The sequence below is a fragment of the Canis lupus genome, chromosome 22 (assembly GCF_048164855.1).
Source record: "Canis lupus baileyi chromosome 22, mCanLup2.hap1, whole genome shotgun sequence".
Lineage (NCBI taxonomy): Eukaryota > Metazoa > Chordata > Mammalia > Carnivora > Canidae > Canis > Canis lupus.
This window is the reverse complement of record NC_132859.1, coordinates 44,723,441-44,751,162: the sequence shown is the minus strand read 5'-3', so window position 1 is coordinate 44,751,162 and position 27,722 is coordinate 44,723,441. Positions and strand designations below refer to the sequence as shown.

Here is a 27,722-nt window from a genome sequence, read left to right as displayed (position 1 = left end):
TCATATACTTGCTCTTTTTTTTTTACCTTTTAATATTTTGGTGACTTAAAAAAGACATTTGAAAGGAAAAAATAAAAAACACAGGTGCAGAAATACTAGGTGAAAAATGGCAAGCCAAATTGAGCAAGAAGTGCACGTGGGCCCACGCACGCATGTGTACACACACAAACATGCCAGGAGCAAATTGTGTGTAACCCAGGAGTGTAAGGCATGTCTTCACAGTGGGCCTTGAATTGGCAGTTCGCTGCCCTGAGCCTGTCATTTTTCCCTCTGGGGCTTTCAGTGCTGTTAACCACTCTACAGTCCTCATAATTAGTGCTGCCCCCAGAACTTTCAAGCACCATAGCTAGCCCATGTTCTAGTTCCTGGCCTCCACCTGCATCTCATTTCAGCTGACCATGGGTGAAAGCCATGGTAGTTGTGATGTCACTGCATACCCGAGGTCATCACACCCGACCTCCTACCAGCTAGAGTCTTGATTGCCACCAGACTGGTGGGAAAGCCAACTCCAGACTTGCATCCTAAGGGTCTGCTGCTTTAGAAGCCTTCTGATGCCAACTGTCATAGCATGGGTGCCTCATAAAGCAGACTCTGAGGCAGTGAGAGCATGTGCTGTCATTTGCATCTCTGGAGAGGAGTGAGGAAAGGGGATGGAAAGAGGAAGAACCAATCTGAGAATGTGTTATTGAGCTGACTGCCATTGAGCGCAATTGACGGTTTCATGTGGCACATCCCTTCAGAAGCCATATAAACTGCTGGCTCCTGCCTTTTACTGGTCAGAGATCTGCCTTGTGTGGCTGGAGTGAGGCTCTCTTAATGCCTCGGTGGACATGAGGAGCGGCTGCTGCCATGAACACCTTGACCGTTAATCTCAGCAGTGGGTGCACCTGGCTCGGTGTCTGAAGAAACAGTAGCCTGATGGAGGAAGCTGCACATGTTGTTGCTCCGGCTGTTCCATGTACATGTGCACACCTGAGGAGGCAAATGAGAATGCTTGGCATACGGAAAATAATTTAATCCCTACCTTACTCCATACCCTAAGCAAAGTACTTTTCAGCAAAGATCTCAAACAAAATTTATTTTCAAATGAAATTTAATTTTTTAAAGATTTTATTTATTTATTCATGAGAGACACAGAGACAGACAGAGAGAGAGAGAGAGAGGCAGAGACACAGGCAGAGGGAGAAGCAGGCTCCATGCAGGGACCTGACGTGGGACTCGATCCCGGGTCTCCAGGATCACACCCTGGGCCAAAGGCGGTGCTAAACCGCTGAGCTACCTGGGCTGCCCTGAAATTTAGTTTTATTGTTATTATGAATTTTTCTAGAGAGAGAGAGATAGAAGAGGCACAGAGGGAGTGAGGGAATCTTAAGCAGCCTCCACACTCAGTGCAGAGCCCAACAAGGGCTTGATCTCACAGCCCTGAGATTGTGACCTGGGCCAAAACTAAGAGTTGGACATTCAACTGACTGAGCCATCCAGGAACCCCTCAAACAAAATTTAAAGAAGAAAATATAGGAGATATAGAAAGATTTCTTGAAAGCACAAGCTGTGGATAAATTTTATATTAAAACTTTAGAAACTGAAAAAAAAACTTTAGAAACTGTACATCAAAACATAATATGAGTTACAAACTTGGAGATGTTTATAGCATATACCTTATAAAGAATTAGTACCAAGAATATAGCAAGAACTACAAATCAATAAGAATAGACAAAGTATACAATGGTAAAATGATATGGACAGACAACTCACACAAGAAGAACCCCAAATAGCAAATAAAGGTATGAAACAATACTCATCATTATGAATAATAGAGAAATGAAAATTAAAACCATAATATGGGTCTCTCCACACTTGGGTATGGTTTGCAGATGGACTGGTGCAAATGCTGTGTTGGCCAAATATGGACAAGTGTTGACTTAGGAATACATGTCTATGAGTAGAAGTATGAAGACACACACTTCCAATTTATGTAGCTGTTATCTGGTGGAGGGTAAGGGTGCTGGAGTAGAGTTTCATCTGTATTTTTAGTGTTTTTTTCTTAAGCTGGGTGATGGAAACATGGCTTCTGTCATGTTAAAATTTACATATCCACTATAATATTTCACAAAAAAGAAGCAAAAGATGTGGTCATACACTGAGCTCCTCTTTTGTGTTAGGTGCTGTGCGGAGTGGGGGTGGGGGTTAGCAGTGTGTGAGTTCCAGGCCTTGCCCCTCGGGATCTCCCAGTCTGAGAAGGGAGTAGAGGCAGGGTTTTTTTTTTTTTTTTTTTTTTTTTATTTATAATAGTCAGAGAGAGAGAGACAGAGACACAGGCAGAGGGAGAAGCAGGCTCCATGCACCGGGAGCCCGATGTGGGATTCGATCCCGGGTCTCCAGGATCGCGCCCTGGGCCAAAGGCAGGCGCTAAACCGCTGCGCCACCCAGGGATCCCGCGGCAGGGTTTAATGGGAGTTGGATGGGTGGAGTGGTCGAGGAATGCCCAATTACAACCCTGTCGTATAGGTGACCACCAGCACCTCTTGACTGGGGGCATGGGAAGAAGTCAACAAGTAAGAGGCCAGGTGGCAGGATTTTGGAGCCAGATGTCCTGGGCTCAAACCTCAAGACTGTTAATTACTGGTTAGGGTACCTCTTTGAACTTCAGCTTCTTTGGGGGTAAAATAGAGACAGTGCCCACCTTTTCCTGGTTACTGTGAGGTTGAGGGGGCACATGGCAGGTGCTCAACAGTAGGTCTGGTTTTAAAGAGGACAAAGCATAAGTCAGGTCTATTCCCACCTTACGTTCACCTTGCATTTTAGTTTTTGCAAATAGAATCTATGATCCATAAGGTCGCATAATAAATCCCCATGTGCCCATCCCCCAGCCCAGACTCACTCTTTGGCACCTCTAAAGTGGGTAGCACTTTCCATATTATGTAGTCAATCTGGGCTTCATATCACTTGGCCATGCGTGCGGCCATCTAAAAGAGCTCCCCTTGACCTTTGGGCAGATGGTAATCTCCCTGCAGAACACCACCGCAACCAGCCGCTACCTGCGAGTCATCCCGCCCTCCACGCCGTACTTCGCTCTGGGATTGGGTGAGTCAGCCTCCCGGGATGTGGACCACCTCAAAATTGTATGTTGGGCTTGCTCCTGGCACAGGCCCACCTGACTGTCAGATGAGCCTGGGCCTACATTTCTTTTCACAGTCCCTGGGGCCCTCGTGCTCTGCCAATAGCCTGCCCACCTCCCAGCCATCGTCCTGGGGTATCTCTGAGTCCTACCAGCCCCCTTCTCCAGTCACCCCCTCCAGGCCCTGCTCTCTGTCCTCTGCTCACCCTCTGTGCTGCCACTGCATCCAGTCAGGCCGTCCTCGTTCCTCACTTAACTCGTTGTGGTGGCTTCCCAGCCAGCCTTCCAGTTTCCGTGACACAGTGCTTTTTCCAAGAATAGCTCTGACCCTGTCCTTCCCCTCCCCAGCCATGCTCAGAAGCTCAAATGGCTCTCTGCTGTCCACAAAATAAATTCTGAGCCGTCAGGCCAGGCATGGCCTCACCTAACTCTTCCAGGTGGACCATATCCCTCCCACCTGCCCCGGGCCCTGGTGTTTTCACCTGGACTCCCTGCTCTAGCAGCCCATTCCCCTTGCACAACCTGGTAGTTCTGCCAGCAGTGTGGCCTTGCAGCAGCCCAGCTGTGATGGGGTCTCTGCTTGCCATCTGTCGCATTGAAGTGCGAGTCCTGGTGGCTGGCGGGGCCCCAGGTCCTCATCTGCTGCTTTTGTCATGTGCAGGGATGTTCCCAGGAAAAGGTGGAATGGTGGCCCCTGGGATGACCTGCCAGTACACTGTCCAGTTTTTTCCCGACTGCCTTGGAGACTTTGATGATTTTATTTTAGTGGAGACCCAATCAGCTCACACACTCCTGATCCCCTTGCAGGCCAGGAGGCCACCCCCAGTGCTGACGCGTGAGTGTGTGCTCTGCCTTCCCTGGACAGGAAGTCCAGGTTGACGAGTCCCTGCAAAGACTAACAGTTCCCATACAGCCTTCCCCGGTGTCAGGCCCCAACTGTCTGACTTCCCAGTGGAGGTTGACTCAGAATTACACAGAGTAGGAAAGGAGCCCAGCAGCCTAGTGAGCCCCAGCACAGGCTTCGCTGGCTCCCAGATCCCCGAGGGGGCCTGTGTCACCCTGAGCTGGGGAAGGGGTGCCTTGGGGCCCTCAGTAGATGTCACCTCCGTGGCTATGTGGGTGGCTTCTTTGGGGAAGCTGGCTTTGGCTGGGCTCCCTCATTAGCAGTAAGCCTCTTCAGCTGGGCACAGGCTGCAGGTTAGGACTCTGACCCACCACCACCAGGACCATGCTGCGTGGCCCTGGCTGAGGTCCGAGCCAATAGTGAGCACAGACTCCTGTCGTTCTAGCCAGCAGTGCGTGGAGATCAGTGGCTGCCACGTGGGTACAGAGGTCAGGGCATGTCCTCTTCCATCCGCTTTGCTCTGGGTGCTGGCCCGGAGGCCCTGTGTTCTTCCACAGATGCTCTGAGCTCTGGCTGGACCTAAGGTGAACAAGGGCAATAGGGGCTATTCAGAGCTACACGTCATTTCCGTTGGGCATCTTTTCTTATGGCTTCAGTGTCACCAGTTTTGGATTGTGGTTACTGCCTCATTGGGGGAATGAAGATAACCAGATTCATCTGCAAAAACGTGGGCTTCAGTGTTGGCAAATTCTGCATTATGCCCAAAAAGAGCTGGCCACCACCAAGTTTCAGGGTGAGTGATCACAGACCACTACCTGGAGCAAGAGCAAATCCATCAAAGGAAATCCCTCCACCCCCATCCTGTGAGGGATGTCCTAGAGTACACCTGTGAGGGGAAACATGCAGAGAAAAGATTTGTGTGACTCTCTCCCAGCTGCCATATCTACCATGTATGGAGACCAGCACTGTAGTTCTTGTTATGCCACCTGTGTCACCCGGGCATGTTGTATCACCTTCCTTATCCTTCCTAGCCTGGCTCAAGTGTCACTGCATTTATTCATTCAGTCATTAAAATGTTTTCATAGAGCCAAGGCCCTAAGTTGGCAGCTCTTTGGCTGAATTCTGTGTGCATATTTATTTGGTAGAGTGCTTAAATCATCTTTTTAGGGATCCCTGGGTGGCGCAGCGGTTTGGCGCCTGCCTTTGGCCTAGGGCGCGATCCTGGAGACCCAGGATCGATTCCCACGTTGGGCTCCCGGTGCATGGAGCCTGCTTCTCTCTGCCTGTGTCTCTGCCTCTCTTTCTCTCTCTGTGACTATCATAAATAAATAAAATTTTAAAAAAAAATCATCTTTTTAAAGATTTTATTTATTTATTCATGGGAGACACAGAGAAAGGCAGAGATATAGGCAGAGATATAGGCAGGCTTCCTGTGGCGATGTGGGACTCGATCCCAGGACCCCAGAATCACACCCTGAGCCAAAGGCAAACACTCAACCACTGAGCCCCGCAGGTGCCCCTAAAATCATTTTTGAGACAACATAGAGAGATTTCACCTAAAATATGCATTTCCAGTTCCTGAAAAATTGGAGGGGCCCTGCCTGGCTGGCTCAGTCGGTAGAGCGTGTGACTCTTGATCTCGAGCTCATGAGTTTGGGCCCCATGTTGGATATAGAGATTACTTTTAAAAAATGAAAATCTTAAAAAAAAAAAAAAAAAAACAGGAAAAAAAAAGATTGGAAGATATGCAGCCCTGGGCCCGGATTCACCGTGGCCTGTTGGCTGGAATGGAGCACTGGCACCATGGATTGCACGCTCACACTGTGATTTTTCAAATAATATTTCTCTGTAACTGTGTCTCCGGGAAATAGGTGATAGATCCAGAGGACTGCATGTGCCAAGACACACGTTTCACTCCCTTCTGTTACCTGCCAGGATCCTGTAGGTGTGGGTTTGTGTCCCCAGGGTGCAGGGATGGCTTCCTTTGCCAGCAACTTGGCAGCTCCCCCACCCCCACCCCTGACTCTGGGGCTTAGAGGTTGGGCAGGGTGGGTGGGTGGCTCAGAGATGGAGGCAGACACATAAGCTGGCAGCAGCCACCCAGGGCGCTGTGGTGGGGAAAGGACTATACTTTGGGAGCCCACCTGCTGGACAAGGCCTCCTATCACGCTTCTGCCTCATGTTGGAAGCATGCATCAGTGCTGTTCCTTCCACCTCCTACCAGAGCTCAGCTCTTCACTGGTGCGCTGCCAGCCTTCAGATGCCCAGGGAAAGTGGAGGGGGTCCTTGCGGAATGGGCAAGCCTCAGTTTCTTCACTGGTAGTGTCCCGGCTGACCCTCAGGATCCTTCAGATTGCAAAAGAGGTGTTTGGAGGAGAGAAGTATGTCATCAAGCACTGGATTTTACAACCTCTTCCACGCTCTTGTGTAATCTCCGCTTTTCTTTAAGGCTGTTGCAACCATTGGCTTCGTTGAGCAACCTCCTTTTGGAATCCTACCTTCAGTGTTTGAGCTGGCTCCTGGGCAGGCCGTATGTATGGAGGTAGGTAATTAGATGTGACGTACAGTTTCTCCTTGTCACAGCTGGTCACAGCTATTTCCTCAACTGCTTGCATGAGGCCATTTGCCTCTGGTTTATGTGACCTGAATATCTATTCCCATTCTAGAATGGCCTCTTACATTGGGTAGGGTGAGCTCATTTGACTGTCTCATGACCCCTCTTACAAAACAAGTGCAGATAGCCCTAGTCTTTCCATCATGATCCCTAAATGCCGCTTGCCCATGCTGTTGGCCTGGGAGGCCCTCCCATCTTAGCTGCCTCCAGGATCTTCCCATGGTTCTTTGCTCTCTCTTGGACACCAGATCCAGTGCCTGGGGGATGATAGTGGCTTCATCCTCTTTCCTCTTTTCTCCTCAGTTATATGGCCAGCAAAACCTGAAGGCCTTCCTTCCTTTGCCTTTCTCTGAACCTCTGCAAAAGCTCCCAGAGTTGAAATCTGCTGGCTTTGGGGTTTTCCTTTCCTAACCAGCTTCTTTTAGTGGTCCCTTTGGCTCATCACACCTGCTCACAGGTGCCCAGCATAGTCTGTGAGAAACGGTGATATCTCCCTGCCCCTCTGCTCCACACCCTCCCCCTCCCTGACTCCCCACTGCCTGACCCCCTGTGTCTAGGAATCATACTGGGTGCTGCAAGCATATGTGGCCTTCCCTGCTGGCCTTTGGAGAAGGCACTGACATTCAAGAGTGAAAACTGTTTGGTTTCTGGGGAAGGGGATTTGGACTACACCATGTCAGCAGGTAGAGGGCCAAGAACCAGAGAGTGGGTTTTCAAACCTAGCTACCTATTGCAGCCTCCTGAGAAACTTGCAAATGTACACTGGCTTGGCTGCCAGTCCTGAGGTTTTGTTAATGGGTCTGGGGTTTGCCTGAGACATAGGATTTTTTTTTAAGATATTTATTCATTCATTCATTCATTCATTCATTCATTCATTCATTCATTCCTGAGACACACACACCCAGAGAAAGGCAGAGACACAGGCAGAGGGAGAAGCAGACTCCATGCAGGAGCCCGACGTGGGACTCGATCCCAGGACCCCCAGGATCATGCCCTGGGCTGAAGGCGGTGCTAAACCGCTGAGCCAACCAGGCTGCCCTGAGACATAGGATTTTTAAAGCTCTGCAGGTGTGCAGCAAAGTTTGAGGCCCACTGATGTAAGCTGCTTGCCATAGTGAAAAGGAGGGCTTCTTTTATCAACTGCTTTCCAGTTTCAAGCACCTGATGGACGTCCGGGAGTCCTGGAGTGATGCCATCTTGTTCATGTCCATGCTGATCTGATCCCCGATAAGAACCTGGCCCTTGGGGGTTGGGATGAAGCCAATTCAGGACATTGGAGGGCTTTGTCAGACCTCACCTGCTGCTAGGAGGTGGCTTGGGTCCTCTTGCCTGGTCCAGGCCTCGTCAGTACCTTGTGCTGTGGCTTTAAGGAATTGAGGCTGGGCACCCCTGCCGAGGCCAGGACACCCCCACCCCACCGCATCCTCCTGTGATCCCCAGGGAAAGGAAGAGGGGAGCAGCAGGACTTTTGGGGGAACAATGAAGAGTCCAGGGGAGGCTTTTCCCTTGGCATTCCTTGTGTATTTTGTTGATTGTTTGGAGTTTATTTTAAAATGCAGTCATATTTCCAAGTAAGAAACAAATTCACATAATTAAAAATCAAAACACTGAAGTTCTTCAGCCACCCGGAGGCCACAGCCCCACCAGGTCTCTGGCCGCCCTGCCAGAGATACCCGATGCTTGATGAAAAACTGTGTGAGTGCTTTCTTTCCTTTGCTTCTCCTTTTTCCTTCCCATATATCGTTGCCCAACCTGTACTCTGTTCTTCCCACCCACTGTTCTGCTCTATCCTGAAGAGCCTTCTCATACTTGTCACAGCTGTGTAGTATCCCACTACGTGAGTGAACCATAACTCAGGTCAGCTGTCCCCTCCTGATGGCCATGAAGATTCTTTCTGACCTCTGCCATTTCGGCGACTACATACATCACTCTGTCCAACCATGAGTCTACCGGCAGGTTACAGTCCTTGGAGAGGATTCGCTGACTCGGGGGTCTCTGCTGGCCAGAACTGCTATGCGTTGCCAAAATCCCCACCATGCAGATATGGCAGGGTGCCTGGTTCCTCACACCCTTGCCAATATGATGTGTTATCAAAGTTAAAGGAAAAACTGTTGAAAGAAAGAAAGAAAGAAAGAAAGAAAGAAAGAAAGAAAGAAAGAAAGAAAGAAAGAAGGAAAGAAAAGAGAAAAGGAAAGTAAAAAGAAAAGACAAGAAAAAAAGAAAACCATTGTCATGCATATTTTAAAGCAGATACAAAAATGGAGAGGCTAGTTTAATGCTCACTTGTGTCCACAGCACACGATCAACGTTTATCAACTCTTGGCCAACCTCATTGCATCTATGCCCCTCCATCTCTTCCAGCCAAACCACCCTTCCCCTCCAGATTATTTTGAAGAAAATTCAGATATCTTGTCATTACATTTATGATTGCTGGCTTTCTGCTGTTTGCCAGAAAGAAGAGTGAAAACTACTTCTGGGTGGTTTTCATTTACATTTCTTCTATTGTGAATGAGGTTAAACGAATTTTCATGTGTCTGAGAGCTGTTTGTATCTCAGTCTCTGTGAACATTTTCTTCATCCGTTTCAACATGCTTCCTGCATTGGTCTGGGCCGGAACCTTGGCAGAACCCACTGGCCTTAAGGAGAAGGCGACTGGGGGTGGCAGGGGGTGCCAGGCAGCAGGGAGGGAGGAGAGAAGTGAGAACAAGGGTAGAAGGTGTGAGAGGAGGAGGGGTCAGCCCCTTAATGGGAGGTAACAGGGGAACCCTTCTCTCCACTAGGTTTTGTTCCTCCCAACGAGCCTAGAAAAGGCAGAGCAGACCTTCATCGTTGTGTGTGACAACTGCCAGATAAAGGAGCTGGTGACCGTAGGTGGGCTTGTGTGTGCTCCCAGGCCTGGGGCCAGGGTGGGCCGGTACCCTGACTCTAGCATTGACTGTGGCACAGCTGTGCCCACCCTGTGTCAGGGGGCACACTGAGTGGGTGCTGCAGCCTCCAGGCTCGGGGTCTAGCATGGGGCCTGTTGCTCTGGTCAGACATTGGAGACCCAAACCAGTGTGGACTTTGGGACAATCCCAAGGAACCTTCTAGAGAAAGGTACAGATGGAAACCTGGGGTAAAGTGTTTGATTACTTCATTTTGAAACTCACCTCAGTCTCCTTTGGGGAATTGCCAGAGACTTACATATGAATGACCAGAGGCACCCCAGGTTCTGTGGAGCTAGAAGGGCCATCCTGCTGGATTTCCCCAAGATGCCCTTGTTCATTCATTCATTCATTCATTCATTCCTTACATCCATCCTTTTCCTTCCTTCCTTCCTTCCTTCCTTCCTTCCTTCCTTCCTTCCTTCCATCCATCCATCCAATTTCACCCAGCAAGCATTAACTGAATGCCAGTTATGTGCCAGGTTATCAAAATCATGTCTTTAGTCTGGGAAGGTATGGGTACAGGATCTGTATGCTGATGGCCCCCTGCCCCCCTCTTGTGTACCATTCCTGGGGTCATGATCAAGGCCATTGCATATGGACAGTGGCATGGGTCCTGTGATAACCTTTGGCCACAGAGTCCTGATTTTAGCCCTGGTGAAACTTTACCATCTTACCGTGTCAGGAATCGGGCAGCTGGTTGCTTTGGATCTGATCTATATTTCTGGTGAAGAAAGTCATCCGGAGCCTGGAGAGCTCACAGACTTAACAGCCCAGCACTTCATACGCTTTGAGCCTGAGAACCTTCAATCCACAGCTAGAAAACAACTGATTATTAGAAATGCTACGTGAGTGACCCCTGTGCTGGACCCTCCAACATGCACCCTTTCTCCTTCCTCACCTGGCCCAGAATTCCCAGTGAAGCGGGAGAGGTTCCTTCCAAGGGCCAGGAAGGAATCTGGGCACAGGATGGAAGAATCCAGATTTGCACTGTCCATCATGGTAGCCACATGTGACTGTTTCAACTGAAATCAGTTGAAATTAGAATTAATCTCACTTTTTCAGTGGCACCAGTCACATTTTAAGAATTAGCCACGTGTGTAGCTTGTGACTGTCATTTTGGACAGAGCAGATATGTGACATTTCCATGACTGCAGTCTGTCATATTGGACAGTGTTGTTCTAGAACATCCTGGAGTATCCTCAGTCCACAATAGTTTTGCAGAGAGGTCTTGCCCTGCCCATGAGGGAAAGCCACCCGAGTTCCAAGATCAGACAGATTGTGACCAGCGGGTTCAGTCCTGCTGCTGTTTATTTCCTGCCCATCCTGGGAGCACCGCCGTTACGCTAGCACAGACCTCAGGGAGCCTCCCAGCCAGGCTTCCCTGGTGACCCCAGGCTGTACACGGTTCTGTCACCTGAGGGGATGAGTGGTCCTCATCTGCTGTCCCTCCCCACCAGCAGCATGCTGGAGTCCCACCTCCCCACCACCATGGAGTTGTTAGTGCTCTGTTGGGAGCCAGTGGGCACATACCCTCCTGGACAGAGGTGTCCCGCGAGGCCAGAGATGGAGGGGTGGAGGCTGGTAGAGGGTAGAGCGAGGAGTCCGTGGGGCAGATCTTTGGAACTCTCACATGGTAGGAGACACTGCAGAAAATTTTCTGGGTAGCTGCACCTTAATAGTTAGAGCATGAGGACGCCTGGGTGGCTCAGTGGTTGAGCGTCTGCCTTCAGCTTATGGCGTGATCCCGGGGTCCTGGAATTGAGTCCTGCATCGGGCTCCCTGCAGGGAGCCTGCTTCTCCCTCTGCCTGTGTCTCTGCCTCTCTCTCATGAAAAAACAACAAAAACAAAAACAAAAAAAACCAGAGCCTGATTCCCTGTGTTTAGTTATCAGTTTCCCTGAGTCACTGTGGCTCCGACCCGCAACTGCTGTAGTGGGGAGAGGGAAGCTCCCTTAGGAGGTCTCCAGTGTGCACTCCCTGACCCACGTGCTCCCCCACTTCCTGTCCCTGGGTCTTTTTCTGCTCACTGCTAGAGGGGGGCCCCGCCAGGCAGGGGGGCAGAAGACTGGTCCTGGCAAAACTGGGCCATCCACTGCCCCCACAGGCATGTGGAGCTGGCCTTCCACTGGCAGATCATGAAGCCCAATCTGCAGTCCCTAATGCCTGGAGAAACCTACAGCCTGGACAGCCTCAAGTACCACCCTGACAGGGAGACGGCCTTCTCCATCCTGCCTGAAAGGGGGGTTCTCGGCCCACACACGGACCATGAGTTCATCCTCACCTTTTCTCCTCATGAGGTAAACATGATGCCATCCAATAGTCACGTGTGATCGGGTGACTTTCACCCCCCATCCCCACCCACCATCCTTGTTCTGTAGTGACCCTGAAGCCACAGCTGAGCCTGACGAGATCCTGGCATCCTCCAAGGCCAGCACTTAGCTAAGTGTGGGGCTGGAGGTCAAAGCAGCCTGTTCCGCCTGGTCCTGAGCATGCACGCACCTTGTCTGCCCCAGACCCTGGGCTCGCTTCCTGGGCTCTGGTGTCTCCTGTATTTCCACTGTGTGGGTGACAGGACCATCTCTGCTCGGCCCCTAGCACCCCCCAGAGAGTGAGGTGTGGGTGCCAAGGGCTGGGTTTACATGGTGGGCTCCAGCGCAAGGCCCTGTATGCAACATGAGAGGAATGGGAGCTGGGTGGGAGGGGGTCCTCTGGGGCCCTCCAGAGCTTCTCTGCCTCTTTAGCCCGGACCTTCCTGGGAGGGTGTGGTGCTTCCCACGGTCAGGGGCACTGCGGAGGGATGCCTGGGTGGCTCAGCGGTTGAGTGTCTGGCTTTGGCTCGGGTCATGATCCCAGGCGCCTGGGATCAAGTCCCCCAATGGGCTCCCTGCATGGAGCCTGCTTCTCCCTCTGCCTGTGTCTCTGCCTCTCTCTCTCTCTCTCTGCGTCTCTCATGAATAAATAAATAAAATCTTTAAAAAGGGGGGGGCACTGCTGAGAGGCAATATCAGGGTCCCGAGATCCTCTCCTTCCTGTCCACTCAGGCCTGGCTGAGGCAAGAATGGCAGTCTTGAGACTGCAGCGGCCCCCACGCCGTGAGTCCTGGCTCCCGTCCTGGCAGGCCACCCTCTTTCCTTAGGATGGGGGAGCAGTAGCAGGGAAGCCGCACCGTGTTTTGCGGAAGGCCTCTCTGGCAGCGAGGCCAGGGAGAGAAGGAACTCCAGCCATGGCTCCCATCTTCTCCAGGGCAGCCCGACAGGAGCGCAGCTTGTTTTCAGGGTGCTGTGTTTGTCTTGCAGCTGAGGGATTTTCACAGTGTGCTCCAGATGGTGCTAGAGGAAGTCCCAGAGCCCCTGAGGTGAGTGGGGACTGGGCCCTCTGTGAGGGGTGCACAGCAGGGCCTGCTCAAGGAGCAGATGAGCCCCCTGGCCCCCAGCAGGCTTCGACGTGAGGGACGCTTCTGCCTTGCCCTGGCACCTAGGCCCGGAGGGCTCAGCAGTGGGGAACCACTCACCGGGCTCCCTCAGTGTTCGCACGGGGCAGCCAGCCTGGGGCCCTGGGCAGTGGTGACTGAGGCGGGGAGCTTGTGCCCCATTGGAGGCATCTCCACCAGCTCTTCCCCAGACGGACTGTCAGGCTGGGTCTCCAGTCAGCATCGTGTGGAGACCCCGCGCTGGGCACCATTACTGCGTTGTCCTGGGAGGTGGCAGGCAAGGGCCCCATCCCAGTACTGTCACAGCCGTGGTCATTCATCACTGTTTGGTTGGCTGATGCCTCTGATTTGTGGGTGCTTAGGAGCTGCGGGAGGGGGAGTGCTTTCTTTTCATAAGACCACAGATAAGGGACAGAGGTGAGGGCCACACGGGGCCATGCTCCGGGCTGTGTTGGCTCTTATCTCACAGTGGGTTTGTCTTCAGCTTGGAATTGGAAAACCTGAAGGATTCGTCCTTCTCTGTGGATGACGTGATTGTCCTGGAAATCGAGGTGAAAGGCTCAGTGGAACCCTTCCAGCTTCTCTTAGAACCATACGCCCTCATCATCCCTGGGGAGAACTACGTTGGCATAAATGTAAAGAAAGATTTTAAGGTACACTATGGTCTCTCCCCGGCCCTGAGTGTGCTGAACTTGACATGAGTATAGGGAGGACGTGGCTGGAAGGGCAGATGGCAGCCACTGTCCCCAGGGCTCCTGAAACTGACTTGGTGTGCACACATGGTAGGCTGGGCACGACTCTCATTTTACCAGCTCCCCAGCATCCTCCGATGCTGTTGGCCAAGAATTAGCTGGAAGGGTGTTGGGAGGACCCGTCGGGGGCCAACAGCCCTGCAGTCCTTCGGTGGGCACAGATGTGTGTGTGCAGAGGCAGTGCCTGGGAGCCGGGATCGGGGCGTGTCTTGCAGATGTGGAACAACAGCAAATCCCCCATCAGATACCTGTGGGGGAAGATCAGTGACTGCCACATCATTGAAGTGGAACCCTGTGCGGGGACCATAGGTACTTCAGGGACAGGGTGGGGTGGGGGTGGGGGTTGTGACCTCTTGGGGCTGGCTGGGGAGGGAGGCCTGAGAGGTGAGGGGGTCTAGACAGGGGTTTCAGGGGCTCCTGGGGTCAGCTCCAGTTGCAGCCTGGCACATGTGATGGATGAAAAGTCAGTGAAGGCCAGAGTGGAGAACTGCCTTCCTCCCCCTCTCCAGCTCACCTCCTCCTCTCTTCCAGAGCCCAATGAGGTGGAGGATTTTGAGTTGAGCTTCACGGGGGGCGTCCCTGGCCCAGTAAGCCAGGACCTGCTGTGTGAAATCCAAAACTCCCCCTCGCCAGTGGTGTTACACATTGAGGCGGCCTTTAAGGTGCCGTCAGGGGGGCTGGGCAACTGGGTTGGCCAGAAAGGTGGCAGGGGTAGGGCTCAGAGTTTGCTCCCAGGCAGCCCAGTGACAGGCCCCTCTGGGTGTCTCAGGGGCCCGCCCTGGTCATCAGTGTCTCAGCCCTTCAGTTTGGTTTGCTGCGCCTGGGGCAGAAAGCTACCAACTCCATCCAGATCCAGAACATCAGCCAGCTCCCGGCCACGTGGTGCATGAAGGAGAGCCCAGTCTGCCTCCAAGAGAGGCATGAAGATGTAAGTTGGGTACCGCTGTCTCCGGGGATGCCACCCCTCCCCCCACGAGCCAATTTACCCACGGTGCTTTCAGAGCATTGAGGCTGGAGAGGAAGAGCCTGCCTGGTGACTCTTGCCTAGCAGTGTCCCCAGTTCTCCCCATCTCTGAGGTACTTGGGGTCCTCTCTACAGCAGAACTTATCCCTGGACTGGATTTTCCTGTTCCTCTCTCCACCATCTGATATGGAAAGAAGACATGGGTTTCTCCCTCTGTCAGAGCAGCCTGATAGAGAAGATAAGAAGAAAATAGGCAGCTGAGTGGGTGGAAAGCTCCCAGGCCTCTGGGGGAGGGTCAGGCCCGCAGCGCTCCCCCAAGGTTCCCATCCTCCCAGGGACTGTGCTTGCAGTTTGAGTACCTGCCACCAGGTGGCACTTGGGCATGGGCTTGCGGCCCAAACTGAAGGGCTCAGAACACAGAACCAAGATTCATTTCCACTCAACTAGCTCTTTCTTTCTTCCTATAAAAATAGAAAATACTAAAAGTGGTTAAATATTATCATCATTGTCACATTTAAATACGATGTGTGATTAAGAGCAAAACTAGGGCAAGTGGCACATCAATTACTCCCTACCTGCTGGCGGTTAGCTGTAAATCACTGCTGGCCACCTCCGCTCTCCATACACATGGCAGCTGTGGCCTCTTGGGAGCTGCCTTAGGTCATTATTGCCCATGGGAGGCTCTGACTAGGTCTGTGTGGTGAAAGCACCCCCCCCCCCCCCCCCGGCTGCTTCCTGCCAACGTCCTCCTCTTGCTTGCCCACTTACCCTCTGGGACAGAACACTGCCGCTCTCTCCTTCCATACTCAGAAGCCCAGGAAAGACAGGTGCAGCTGCACACCCATCTTTTCTGCCAGTGGGTGTTCCCTTTCTCCAGGACTTTGCATTTTCACTTGACCAACCATGTCCTTTAGGCAACAGCCTCATTTCTCCAGCCAGGCACTCAGATCATACTTAGCAGTTGTGACCATCTTCATCAGATTATCTACACCATTGCCCAGAACCACTGCCAAGCGTCCTGTTACACAGGCTTGGAGTTTAGCACTGTCCATCCAGCCTCATCGGCCTCCCCACTTGGATTCAGGAACCATGGAAGATAGGGCAGGGACATGGACGTATCTGTATCTTAAGCAGGAGGCTTTTCTTCAAATGAAACCTTAGGCAGAAGCTCAAGATCGATAATAAAGTGTGACTGCTCTGGCCACCGAGAGATGCCCTAGTAGATGCCCCCTGCCCCATCCTGCCTCTCCCCATACCCTGGTCCCCTGCCCTAGGCACTCTGGAACTACAGCCACCCTTCTTGCCAGATAGAGACAGGGCCAATGGCTTCCTCAGGGTCACCCAGCTAGTGGGTGGTGGAATCATTAGATCCCAGTTCTCTGATTCCCAATCCGGGTTTTTCTCCCATGGGGAAGAATGACAGAATTTTATAATTGAAGTAACTGTCAATTTCATAGTATATTAAGATTTATGTCTTAATTGAGGCTGCTTTGAATCCTGTCTCTATGGTTCTCTGTACTCTGTTCTTTTGTTTTGTTTTTAAGATTTTATTATTTATTCATGAGAGACAGAGAGAGAGAGAGAGGCAGGCAGAGACACAAGCAGAGGGAGGAGCAGGCTCCATGCAGGGAGCCTGACATGGGACTCGATTCCGGGTCTCCAGGATCACACCCTGGGCTGAAGGTGGTGCTAAACCACTGAGCCACTGGGGCTGCCCTACTCTGTTCTTTTGAACTCTCAAAAAACAGTGCTGGGATCCGGGGTTGGTTAGATGTGCATATGTCAGGGTCCAAGAGACCCAGTCCTGGCCTACAACATCCCCCAGGGCTCCCAGGGGGGCACATATGAGGAGCAAAGGCCAAGGAAAGCAAAAGGGCTTGTCATTACTACCAGAGTTTGGGGCCCAGACTTGAGCACCTGAGCCACTTTTGCTGAGAGTTAGGTGAGCCCATCCATCTCACCAGTGCCAGGGAGGTGAACTGTCAGAAGCAAGAGAGTGCAAAGCTCAGGACTAGCACTCTGGACCTGATCTGGCCAGCATGGCAGCATGGGTGGGACGTGGCGGGGGGGCTAGGAGAGGGCAGGCCCGCACGGGTGGGGAGGACGCCCTCCAGGCAGGTGCCTGGCACCCTCAGTCTCCTAGAATGAAGAGACCAAAGAGGGGATAGCATCTCCCCTGGGTGTGACCTTTCCTTGTGTACAATGACACCCTCACCAGGGAGTGGGGCCCTGGGGCCCTTCCCTCATACCACTGCTCCTTGTCTCAAGGCAGGAAGAGGGGTGTAGAGAGCCCCGGTCCCAGGTGCATTCTTCTTCCTAAGCTTTTGCCTTTCCTCTCTCCTTCCTGTGCCTGGTGTAGAGGCTAAGTGTTCAAGCCTGCAGTGAGCAATGGTGGGCAGTGGGGATGTATGTGTGCTGTGGTCGTGGAAGCTTCACCCTTCCCCATCTGGTGACTTGGTAGTTTTCCTTACTTAGAGCCCTCAGGGTCCTGACTCATGCCTGCTTTGTGGGGCTGGGCAGACCTCTCAGAGCCACTGAGCCTGCCCCCAGGGTGGCTCCCCCTGTCTCCTGGGGCACTCCCTCTGCCCTTTACCTCTCAGATCTGGGCCAGTGCGTAGGGACCCTCTCCTTTAGAGACCAGGGTTTTGTTGTTTTGTTGTTGCTATTGTTTTAAGATTTTTATGTATTCATGAGAGACACAGAGAGGCAGAGACATAGGCAGAGGAAGAAGTGGGGTTCCTGCAAGGAGCCTGATGCGGGACTTGATCCCAGAACCCCGGGATCACACCCTGAGCCACAGGCAGATGCTCAACCACTGAGCCACCCAGGTGTCCCAGAGACCAGGGTTTTGTCCTCTTATTCCTGAGACCCTTGCTCTCCCTGCTTGCTTTTCCTGCATCCTAGCAGCTCTTTGAAGTGCTGGGGCAGCTTTGGGGGGACCCTGGTTGGGCCAACCACCAGTTCTGCAATTCCAAGTGTCCTCTCTCCTCATTCCCCTGGATTGACCTCTAAATCAGGTGTCTCCCTTCGACATTGAGCCCTCTAGCGGCCAGATTCACCCTCTGGGGGAGTGCAGAGTGAACATCACTTTGGAGGCCAAGCAGTGCCAGCGTCTGCAGACAGTCCTAGAGCTGGAGGTGGTAAACGGGACCTGGAGGTAAGACAGGCCGTGGGGAGCCTCTACAGCTCATGTTATGCCTCTTCACAATATAGTGATGTTGTATGTCGCTAAGTGCTTATAGACATTAAAGAATTTAAAGATATTGAAATGTGTTTGTTCTATAAAATTTGGGAGTTACAGAAAAGAAAATCCATTAGCCAGATAAAATTCACTGGTAATATTATAGGGTACATCCTTCAAGTTTGTGTGTAAAGGATTATAAATTAGTACAATCACTTTCAGCAGCACTTTGTGTTACTCAGTAAAGTGAGCTGTGTGCATTCCCTGGGACCCAGCATCAGCCCTTCGAGAAATGTTGCACATGTGCACTGGGAGCTGAGCACTCACAGGGGATGCTCATCACCAGATTGTTCACAGCTGTGGAAAACTGGGAACAACCAAGGATGGTCAACAGGAGAGTGGACACCAAAAATTGTGACTTACCTACTTACACTTATTTATTCATTTATTTATTTTTAAAGATTTTATGTGTTCATGAGAGACACAGAGACAGAGGCAGAGACACAGGCAGAGGGAGAATCAGGTTCCATGTAGGGAGCCTGATGTGGACTTGATCGCAGGACCCCAGGATCACACCCTGAGCCGAAGGCAGGTGCTCAACTGCTGAGTGACATATTTAAATGAGCAAATACCACTGATTTCTGGGAAGGTACACACTGGAGGTTTCAAAGGTTATCGGTGCTATTCCTTTTCTTCCTCCCTCACTCCCTTCCTTCCTGCCTTCCTTTTTTTCTTTCTTGTGGAAAATGTCTTACATATATAAAAATAGAATAGTACAATGAGCCCCCACATACCCATCACCTACCTTCAATAATTATCAAATCTCTGCAGACATTATTCCATTCATATCCTTCATCCCTTCCCAAATTATTTTGAAGTATAATATTCATTTTCTTAAGCTGGGTGAGGATAACACACAGGTATTCTTTTTATTATTCTTCAAACTGTGTATATCCTTTATGATGTAGCTGTGTTTAATAGTCATTTCTGCATACACTTGGTATTTCGTTATAAAAACACTTAAGTGCTTGTTCTAAATCTTTACTTCCTTGATTTATCTTCCAAAAAGACTGCAATTTTATATTTCCACCTCCAGCGTATGAGAGTGCCCATTACCCTACAGTCTCACAGCCTCCCAGGGGAGGGAGGGAGGGGGCAGGCGTGGGGGAGGGGGGGAAGGGGGGGGTAGTACCACCAGGGTCCTGAAAGGGTTTCTCCGCGGAACCAGCACGGGTTTCAGTGTGCATCTTCCTCACCTGTCCTATGTGGCATCTTGTGGCCTGAAATCCTAAGGTGAAGTCTTTCTTCTCGGGGGAATGCCTTTTATTAAGCCTGCCTGCTTCCTTTCCTATCTCTGCTGTTCTTTACGGACCGAGTGTGAATCAGAATGTTTCCAGTTGTACGTGATGGAGACATGGATGCAATCAACTCAGGCGAAACAGGGCTCCTGTGGCTCCTGTAACTGGGCAGCCCTGCCCTGCTGAGTCCAGCCTTTTCCCAGGGCTGCTTTTCTGGGTCTGTTCATCCTCTTTCTCCTTCCCTCACCCCCGCCCCACCTCCAACTGCCCTTCTCTGTGAGCCTCTCTGCTCCCCACCCCCACTGGCAGGGGCCCGCAGGGGAGGGGCCTGCTTAGGGCTCCAGGCTCCCAGGCTCCCAGCCTAACAGCCTTGGGGGTTGGGGGCAGGGATGAAACTGCCTTTCTCCAGAGTGGGCTTCTCCAGGTCACGTGCCGCCCTCCCCTCTGCCTGTGCCCAGGGGGCGGGTCTGCCTCCGGAAGCAGCTGGTGGGAAGGTTGGCCAGACAATGACAGTGGCCACCGCGGCCCAGGGCAGGCCTGCTGGATCTGTCCTGTGGGAGTTTCACCATTTTCCCCAGGTTTTCCATCTCGGCATTTGTGCTGCTTCTTCAGGGAGATGTCCTTGGGCCTTGCAGGGCACTCCTTTGGTCTTTGGTGGCTGCCCTTTTTGACAATCATATTTTTATTTTATTAATATTATTTAGATTTGATTTATTGATTCATGAGAGACACAGAGCAAGGCAGAGACACAGACAGAGGGAGAAGCAGGCTCCCTGCAGGGAGCCCAATGCAGGACTCATCCCAGGACCCCCAAATCACACCCTGAGCGGAAGGCAGATGCTCAACCAGTGAGCCTCCCAGGCAATCATATTTTTTTAATTTTAAGCTTTTTTGTTCTCAGATGGTTCCCTTTTTATAGGAATCCGTCATTGTCTGACGGACGCAGCAGCATCTCTGATTCCCCCGAGGAAACTCATTTTTGTTTCCTCAGATTTGGTTGAGCTGCTTCTTCACTCTTCAGATTTTCTTCAACATTCAGTAATCCCTTGGCAGCGGGTTCCTGTCTTGGAGTGGGAGAGGAGGCCGACTGGCGAGAGGAGCTGGCGGTCTAAGTTCCTGAGGAAGTGGGTGTAGGTGTGGAGAGCACTGCTCTCCCGGGGAGTGGAGTGCGTGTGTCTGTGAGCACCCTCTGTACCCCGCCACCCGCATCCAGGAGAAGGAGGGCCCTTCTGGGGAAGGCAGCCAAGGCAAACAGTAGAGGACCCCCCCACTGGCCAGCTACTGAAATCTTTGCATTCCATCATTTGTAAATAGGGATAAAGGACGCGGATCTCTCTGGTTGTTTTCCCTAGGTGATAATTGAGAGTCCCAGTGTTACTGCAGGATCTGCCCTGACCTCTGGGCAGCCCCACACCCACATTCCTCAGCAGGGGTGCCACAGCTTGGCCTTCTGGCGTGTTAGTGTGTTGGTGTGTTGCTGTGTTGTGGTGCGGTGTGAAGTGTGCTGTGCAGTGGGCTCAGGCGTTGGGCCCTGAACTGGCCACGCTCACCTCTGAGCAGCCTCCAGTTAACTCTTCTGCCCTTTCTCTATGGCCCACTTCTGCCCATGAGGCCCCTCCTTCTGTTAGGGGAGCTCTGCAGGGCCTTCTTCGCCAGAGATTTTTAGTAGTTTGTACTGTTTGGTCAGTTGATCTGATCCATTCTTCTTTTTTTTATTCTCATTAGAACAGCATTATATTTACCTCTTTTATTCTTTATGTACAGTTTTCCACAAATGGTATGTGATAAAATATAATGGTGCAAGTGTAACAGTGGCCAGTCCTGACCCACTCTCCTTCTCCACCCTGTTGGCCTGCTTATCCACATCCTTGTGATCTTTCAATGGTAGTCATCCCAGTGTGTGCAAAGTGATATTTCATTGAGGATTTGGTTTATTATTTCCTGATGACAAATGATGTTATGCATCTTTCATGTGCTTATTGGCCATTTGTTTGTCTTCTTTGGAGAACTGTCCATTAAGATCTTTGCCCACTTTTTAAAAATAAGGTTGTCTTTTTTTTTTTATTATGGAGTTGTAAGTGTTCTTTATATATTCTAGATATAAATCTCTTACTAGACATCTGATTTTTCAAATACTTTCTCCCATTCTGAGGATTGTCTTTTCACTTCCTTGATGATGTACTGCAAAGCATAAAATTTTTTAAATTCCATGAAGTCCACTTTATTTTTCTCTTTGATATCTTGTCCTTTCAAGGTTATACCTAAAAAAACCATTATTTAATCTCATGTCACAAAGATCTTCTAAGAGTTTTGTAGTCTGGACTCATACAGTTTGGTCTCTGATCTGTTTTGAGTTAATTTTTGTGTATGGTGTGAGAAAGGGATCCAGCTTCATTCTTTTCTATGAAGAAAACCAGTTGTTCCAGCACCATTTAAAAAAAAATATTTATTTATTTGAGAGAGAGAGTGAGCATGTGAGCAGCACATGCAGTGAGCATGTGAGCAGTCAAGCAGACTCCCCACTGGGCTCAATCCCAGGATCCTGAGATCATGACCTCAGCTGAAATCAAGAGTTGCTCAATGGACTGAGCCACCCAGGGGACCCTCAGCACCATTTTTAAGAACACTGTTCTTTACCCATTGACTTGTCTTGGCACCCTTGCCAAAATCAATTATCAGAATCAATTAGAGGTGCCTGGCTGGCTCAGTCAGTAGAGCATGTGATTCAATCTCAGGGTTGTAAATTCAAGCCCCATGCTGGGTGTAGAGATTACTTTAAAAAATAAAATCTTACAAAATAATCAATTGACTATATGCATGAAGGTTTATTTATAGGCTGTCAATTCTGTTCCATTGATCTATACAATTATTCTTTTGCAAGTACCACATTTTCTTGATTACTCTGGCTTTGTAGTAAGTTCTGGAATCAGGAAATATGAACTCTCCAACTTTGTTTTTCTTTTTCAAAATTGTTTCAGCTATTTGGGGTCCTTAGAATTTTCATGAGTTTTAGGATCAGTTTATCAATTGTGGCAAACAGCTGGGATTTTACTAGGGAGTGTATTGGATCTGTAGGTCAATGAGGGGAGTATATTCACCTTAACCATATTAAGTCTTCCTATCTGTGAACATGAAATTTCTTTCCATTTATTTAGGTCTGTTTTCATTTCTTTTGATGATGTTTTTATCATTTTCAGTATATAAACCTTGTACTTCTTTTCTTAAAGTTATTCCTAAGTATCTTTTTTGATGCTTTTGGAAATGGACTGATTTTCTTACTTTCATTTTATGAGTATTCATTGCTAGTTTATAGAACTGTTTATTGATCTTATATCCTGCAATCTTGCTGAATTCATGTAAAGGTTTTATTAGATTTATATCTAAGTATTTCAGTTTTTCTGAGCAATTATAAATAGTATTATATTTTTAACTTCTATATCCACAGGTTCACTGTTAACATAAAAAATGTGATTCGTGGGTGGCTCAGTGGTTTAGCGCCTGCCTTTGGCCCAGGGCATGATCCTGGGGTCCCGGGATCAAGTACCGCATCAGGCTCCCTATCCCTACATGGAGCCTGCTTCTCCTCTGCCTGTGTCTCTGCCTCTCTCTCTCTCTCTCTCTCTCTGCCTCTCATGAATAAATAAATAAAATTTTTTAAAAATGCAATTTGTTTTCATATTTTGTACCTTGTAACTTTTCTGATTCATTAGCTGTGGGAGGTTGTTGTAGTTGTTGTTACTGTTTTTTTTTTTTTTTTTTAAGATTTCATTTATTTATTCATGAGAGACACAGAGAGAGAGGCAGAGACACAGGCAGAGAGAGAAGCTGGCTCCATACAGGAAGCCTGATGTGAGACTCAATCCCAGGACTCCAGGATCACGCCCTGGGCCAAAGCCAGGCGCTCAACCGCTGAGCCACCCAGGTGTCCCTGTTGTAAATGTTTTTTAAGGAGTTTTTAAAATATAGATTCCTTGGGATTTTCCACACAGAACATAATGTCATCTACAAATAGGGATGGTTTTGTTTTTTCTTCTCAAATCACTATAGCTGTTATTTCTTTGTGTTTCAGCTACCTTCCTGTGTATGCCGAGGTACAGGAGCCCTATGTGTACCTGCAAAGCAGCCATGTGGAAGTCAGGAACCTGTACCTTGGTGTGCCTGCCAAGGCAACCATTACACTCATCAATGGCACACTCCTGCCTACCCGATTCCACTGGAGCAAGGTGAGTGAGCCTGCACTGTTGGGCACTGGGTCTACAGCCCTCAGCACCAGAGGCCCATGTGGAGAGGGTTGTTGCTCCGCATAACAGAGGCTCACCTCTCTCCCACAGCCTGCCCCTTGCCCCATGATGCTCAGAAATGCTGGGCTCCTTGAAGAAGCAGCACATCTGATCTGGTTTTTCCTTGCCTTTTCTCCTCCCGAGAAGGAGTGCACACAGCTAGGGCTCCCCACTGGTGTAGCCCATGACTGGTCCACACAGCTGTTTTGAGCCCAGCTAGAGCTGATGTGGAGCTTTTTCTGTGTGCCATGGGAGGTGGAGCCATGTCCTGGGGATCAGAGGCAGCTGCCTTCTGCTCCCCATAACCCTAGGCCTCCCAGAGCAGCTTGTTCAGTACAGGCAACTCCTGACAGGTGTGAGGTCCACTGAGGGTTGGGGAGGTGAGGAGAAGGGCCCAGTAGATTACCCCCACCAGTGAGCGCCCAGCCCTTCTGGTCCTTCTGCGGGCCCTCAGACTGCCAGCCTCTGGCAGAGCATGCCCCAGTGCTGAGCACCGCGTGGTCCATGCTGGGAACCCGGCATGTGACAACAGGCCTGCATACCCATATGTCTGTCAGCTGCTGGGGCACCAAGCAAGTGTCTGCACAGCAAAGGTCTCCCCTCGACGTGGCACACTGGGTCCCAGTGAGGAGCGCCAGCTCAACCTGGAGCTGACTGCTCATACTGAGGTGAGTAAGGTGGTGAGGAGGCCTGAGGGACTAGAAGACTCCCCGTAGCTGTCTGTACCAGCACGGAGGTCCCCCCAAACCCCACTCCTCTATCAGAGGGCAAGAGATTTCTTGCATTTGGGTCTTGGGTCCCCATTCCTGTTAGGCCTGCTCTCTAGGGATACAAGGTCAGGAAGCCTGGAGCCGGCCTGAGTGCTCACTGGTTGTGTCTAGCCTCCGGCACCAGCTTTACCCCTCCCCTCTGGGCCTGTGCTGGGTGCTACGGGGAGAGGCTAGCCAGTGGCCACCTTCCCTGAAGAAGGCACAGCTGCTCCCTGGCACAGCCCACAGGAAAGCCATCAGGACTTGGTTGGGGGTTGCTGCTATCTGCTTGTGGTTCTTGTGGGATAAGAGACTTCTTCCTTGGGGAGACTTGCAGACCCAGTCCCATTTCTCCCTGGCAAACCTGGAGACAGTAGACTTTGTTCTCAGCTGGGTCTGAGCTCTAGGGCGATAGGCAGAAGGCCCCAGGCCCAGAGCAGATCTCACTCAGGAAGGACTTGCTTTTTGTGAGAACAGCTTCAGTAGAATAAGTACACAGCTTCTCCAGAGGCCCACTTTGAGGGGTCTACCTTCATGGGGGTGTGCACAGATATTTGGAGCAGACTCAACCAGGGACCCTGAGGAAGGGGCCAGGGTGTGGGACGTCAGACTGGACCTGTGGATGGCAGCTCACTGGAGGGACTAGGGAGCCCTTCCACAGAGACGAGACTAGACAGAGGTCAAGGCCTTTGTGCTGAGTGCCCCACAGCTACCACCTGTGCTACGCTCAGATGCTAGACCATCTGAGACCCAGTCCTGGGACTTACATGTAGTGATGCTCCCCTGGTGGGCTTTCTTATAGGAAGAGCTGAGTGATCTGGCCCTCCCTTGTACCGTGTCTGGCATGAAGGAGCCACTGGTTCTGGGCATTTCTGGGAAGCCCCAGGGACTGCAAGTGGCTATTGCCATCTCTATGGAGGGCTCTGACAGCAGGTGAGCCCAGGGCTGGGACCAGGGCCTGAGTGCTGAGACGACCATACAAAGGACTGCACTGCACTGTGGTTGTCAGCCAGGAGATTCCCAGCTGATTCCTACAGCCGAGAGAGGCCGCAGTAACCTCTCTGGGAGCAGGTCTCTCCACCCAAACCCTGCCCTCTGTGTGGTCTTTCCCCACACACTTGGAGGTATGGTGTCCAGGCTGTAGGAGATGCAGGGGGCTTGGGCTTTCCCACACAAGGCCCAGCACCTGCGGACAGGTCAGTCACCCCTGGGCAGGGAGAGTTTGTGGTTGAGGCCCCTCTTGGCGTCATGAGCTGACAAGGAGGTGGTGTCTGTGGGGAGGCAGCTTAACGGGAGGCAGTCTAAGGATGGAGCATAGCATAAAGGCGACTCTCACAGTCCTCCCCTTGTGGGCTCACTGGGCAGGGCCAAGGGAGGTGTCTAACTTCGTGCCCTGGGCTCGGGGCAGTGTTCCCAGCACAGCGCTGTGGCCGGGCCACCTGGAGGAGCTCCGCCTTGACTTCGGCTCGAAGGTGCCTCTGAGGACCCGCATGAACTGCCAGCTCATCCTGACCAATCACTCCCCGATACAGACGCCTTTCACCCTCAAGTTTGAGTACTTTGGGAGCCCCCAGAACAGCCTGAACCAGAAACCCAGCCTGTAAGTCTGGTTTCTTTCAGAGGCAGTTCCCAGGGAGGAAGTTGCCAGGTGGGTTTGCCCTACTAAGCATATGTGTGGCTTAGGTGGCCAGAGGCTGTTTAAAGGTGTGTTTTCACAAGTACACATGGAGTGATGTAGAGAAACGGCCCCACTGCCCACCTCCCAGACTCTGAGGGGGCCTTTGGGAGAGCCTGGGGTCATGGCAACGGGGAGGGCTTCTGGGAGATGAGGCAGTGTTCAGGCCAGTGCGTGAGGGAGAAGCTCCTGGCAGCGGAGGGAGCTGCGTGGAGATCCATCCCAGAGATGTGGCAGGGAGGCATTCTGCAAAGCTACATCTAGAACTCAGCCATGGGGAAAGTATTTCCACCACAAAAATTGCCAATTTACCAGCACACCATAGCAAACACTGCACCACTTAGTCTACTAAGGCAGGAGAGCCCAGCTTAAAAACCACTGCCGTGGGTGGCAGGGAACCACTCAGGGTTTGTAAGCCATTAACTTTCCCACTCCAGGAGAGTGAGTGGACACTCGATGCTGGGCAGTTGTCAGCAGGAAAGACTGGAAATGGCCTTTTGCAGAAGGCTGAGCAAGAGATGAGGAGTCTGGGCTGCATTTCTATCTGGGGCCAACAGGGCACAGAGCCTGGGGATAAGAGGTCCCTAGCCCAGCACCCTCTGCGTTTCATGGAAGGCAATCCCTGGGCTGGAGGGTGGCCTGTAGCTGGGGTGCTTTGAGTGATGGGAGTGTAGCAGGTTGCCAAGACCAGAGAGGGGGGTGAATAGACCTGACCTCTCCCCTGGGAGGAACATGCGGAACCGCCTTCCTCCACTGGGACCTGGAGGATGCTAGTTGCTGAGAGATGTGGCTCAGTTCTAAGGAACAGCCTGATGCCTTGATGCCGTTTCTGTGTCCTGTCTGGTAAAGCCCCAACATGCCCCCTGCCCTGCTGAAGACGTCTCGGATTCGAGAACACTTGGCCAAGCGAGAGCAGCTGAGTAAGAGCCCCAGGGCGGGTCACAGCCAGGTTTGCTGGGGCCTTCTCCGGTTGTGGGCCGCCTGCTGCAGGGAGGGGACCCTGACCACAGAGCCCATTTCAATGTCTTCTCTAGCAAGACCTCTGAGGTGGCCATGGCCCTCTGCCTGACAGCGTCCCCTTTTTGGAATGAGGCCATCTCCTGGCTAAGGCATACAGCCCATGCACAGGGCCTGGTTTTGATTTGGGATGGGTAGTGGCTCAGAAGGGAGGGCTTCTGCTGGGGCCTGGCCCCTGAGAGCAGAGGGAGGCTGCCTACTGGATTCTGGGTTCCCAGGAGGAGAGTCTGTCTAGCCAGACCAAGGAGAGGCTGTACAGCAGCTTGTCCCGTATGGTGCTTTGCTAACTTCTGAGGGTTTGGACCTCATTCCTGCCCTGGAATCCTGAATCCCCATTTCTGGTTATCACCTAGATTTTATGGAAAGCATGTTGTCACATGGGAAAGGAGCTGCCTTCTTTCCCCACATTTCCCAGGGCACACTGGGGGCCCACCAACAGCTGAGCATCGACATCACAGGCTATGCCAACATGTGGGGCGAGTACTGGGACAACCTCATCTGCACGGTAAGAATAGATAGCCTGAGCCTGGTCTTGCCCTCTGGCCCTCTCTCCTCCACCTCCTGGCCCTCAGCCTCTCAAATCTCTCTGAGCTGGGAGACATGGCTCTTGAGCTTGGGACAGGCATTTGCAGCCACAGAAACCACAGGGATCCAGGCAGAAGGGGTCTTTGTGAGCAGAACCTTCCATGGCTTTTCCCATAGGGTCCCATGAGGCTGGGCACATGGAGGAGGGCAGAGAATCTGATAGGCTGTCTCCTGGGGCCAGGACTTGAGACTTGGAGGGGCAGTGACCGGAGAAGCAGGAATAGACTCCCAGAGCTATATTGTCACCTAGCCGTTGGCGCATCCCCTCGCTCTCCCATTGGTCCTTCC

The 27,722-nt window shown here is 51.4% G+C and overlaps 1 protein-coding gene across 14 annotated transcripts in view; it reads left to right on the top strand.

Annotated features, from left to right (window-relative positions):
• Positions 1 to 27,722, top strand: part of DLEC1 (DLEC1 cilia and flagella associated protein) — a 75,524-nt gene that overhangs the window by 40,407 nt on the left and 7,395 nt on the right. For 6 of the 14 annotated variants that reach the window (XM_072793336.1, XM_072793334.1, XM_072793331.1 and 3 more), the window contains 19 exons: positions 2,997 to 3,084; positions 3,780 to 3,953; positions 4,619 to 4,755; positions 6,412 to 6,504; positions 9,357 to 9,447; positions 10,186 to 10,348; positions 11,608 to 11,800; positions 12,800 to 12,858; positions 13,418 to 13,586; positions 13,901 to 13,994; positions 14,217 to 14,347; positions 14,455 to 14,613; positions 17,667 to 17,806; positions 23,198 to 23,351; positions 23,966 to 24,076; positions 24,960 to 25,090; positions 25,566 to 25,757; positions 26,682 to 26,752; positions 27,203 to 27,354. In XM_072793336.1, coding sequence (XP_072649437.1) covers positions 2,997 to 3,084; positions 3,780 to 3,953; positions 4,619 to 4,755; positions 6,412 to 6,504; positions 9,357 to 9,447; positions 10,186 to 10,348; positions 11,608 to 11,800; positions 12,800 to 12,858; positions 13,418 to 13,586; positions 13,901 to 13,994; positions 14,217 to 14,347; positions 14,455 to 14,613; positions 17,667 to 17,806; positions 23,198 to 23,351; positions 23,966 to 24,076; positions 24,960 to 25,090; positions 25,566 to 25,757; positions 26,682 to 26,752; positions 27,203 to 27,354 — 2,502 coding nt within the window. The remainder of the gene's footprint in view (positions 1 to 2,996; positions 3,085 to 3,779; positions 3,954 to 4,618; positions 4,756 to 6,411; positions 6,505 to 9,356; positions 9,448 to 10,185; positions 10,349 to 11,607; positions 11,801 to 12,799; positions 12,859 to 13,417; positions 13,587 to 13,900; positions 13,995 to 14,216; positions 14,348 to 14,454; positions 14,614 to 17,666; positions 17,807 to 23,197; positions 23,352 to 23,965; positions 24,077 to 24,959; positions 25,091 to 25,565; positions 25,758 to 26,681; positions 26,753 to 27,202; positions 27,355 to 27,722) is intronic. The other 8 variants (XM_072793335.1, XM_072793332.1, XM_072793333.1 and 5 more) reach the window with 7 other exon arrangements.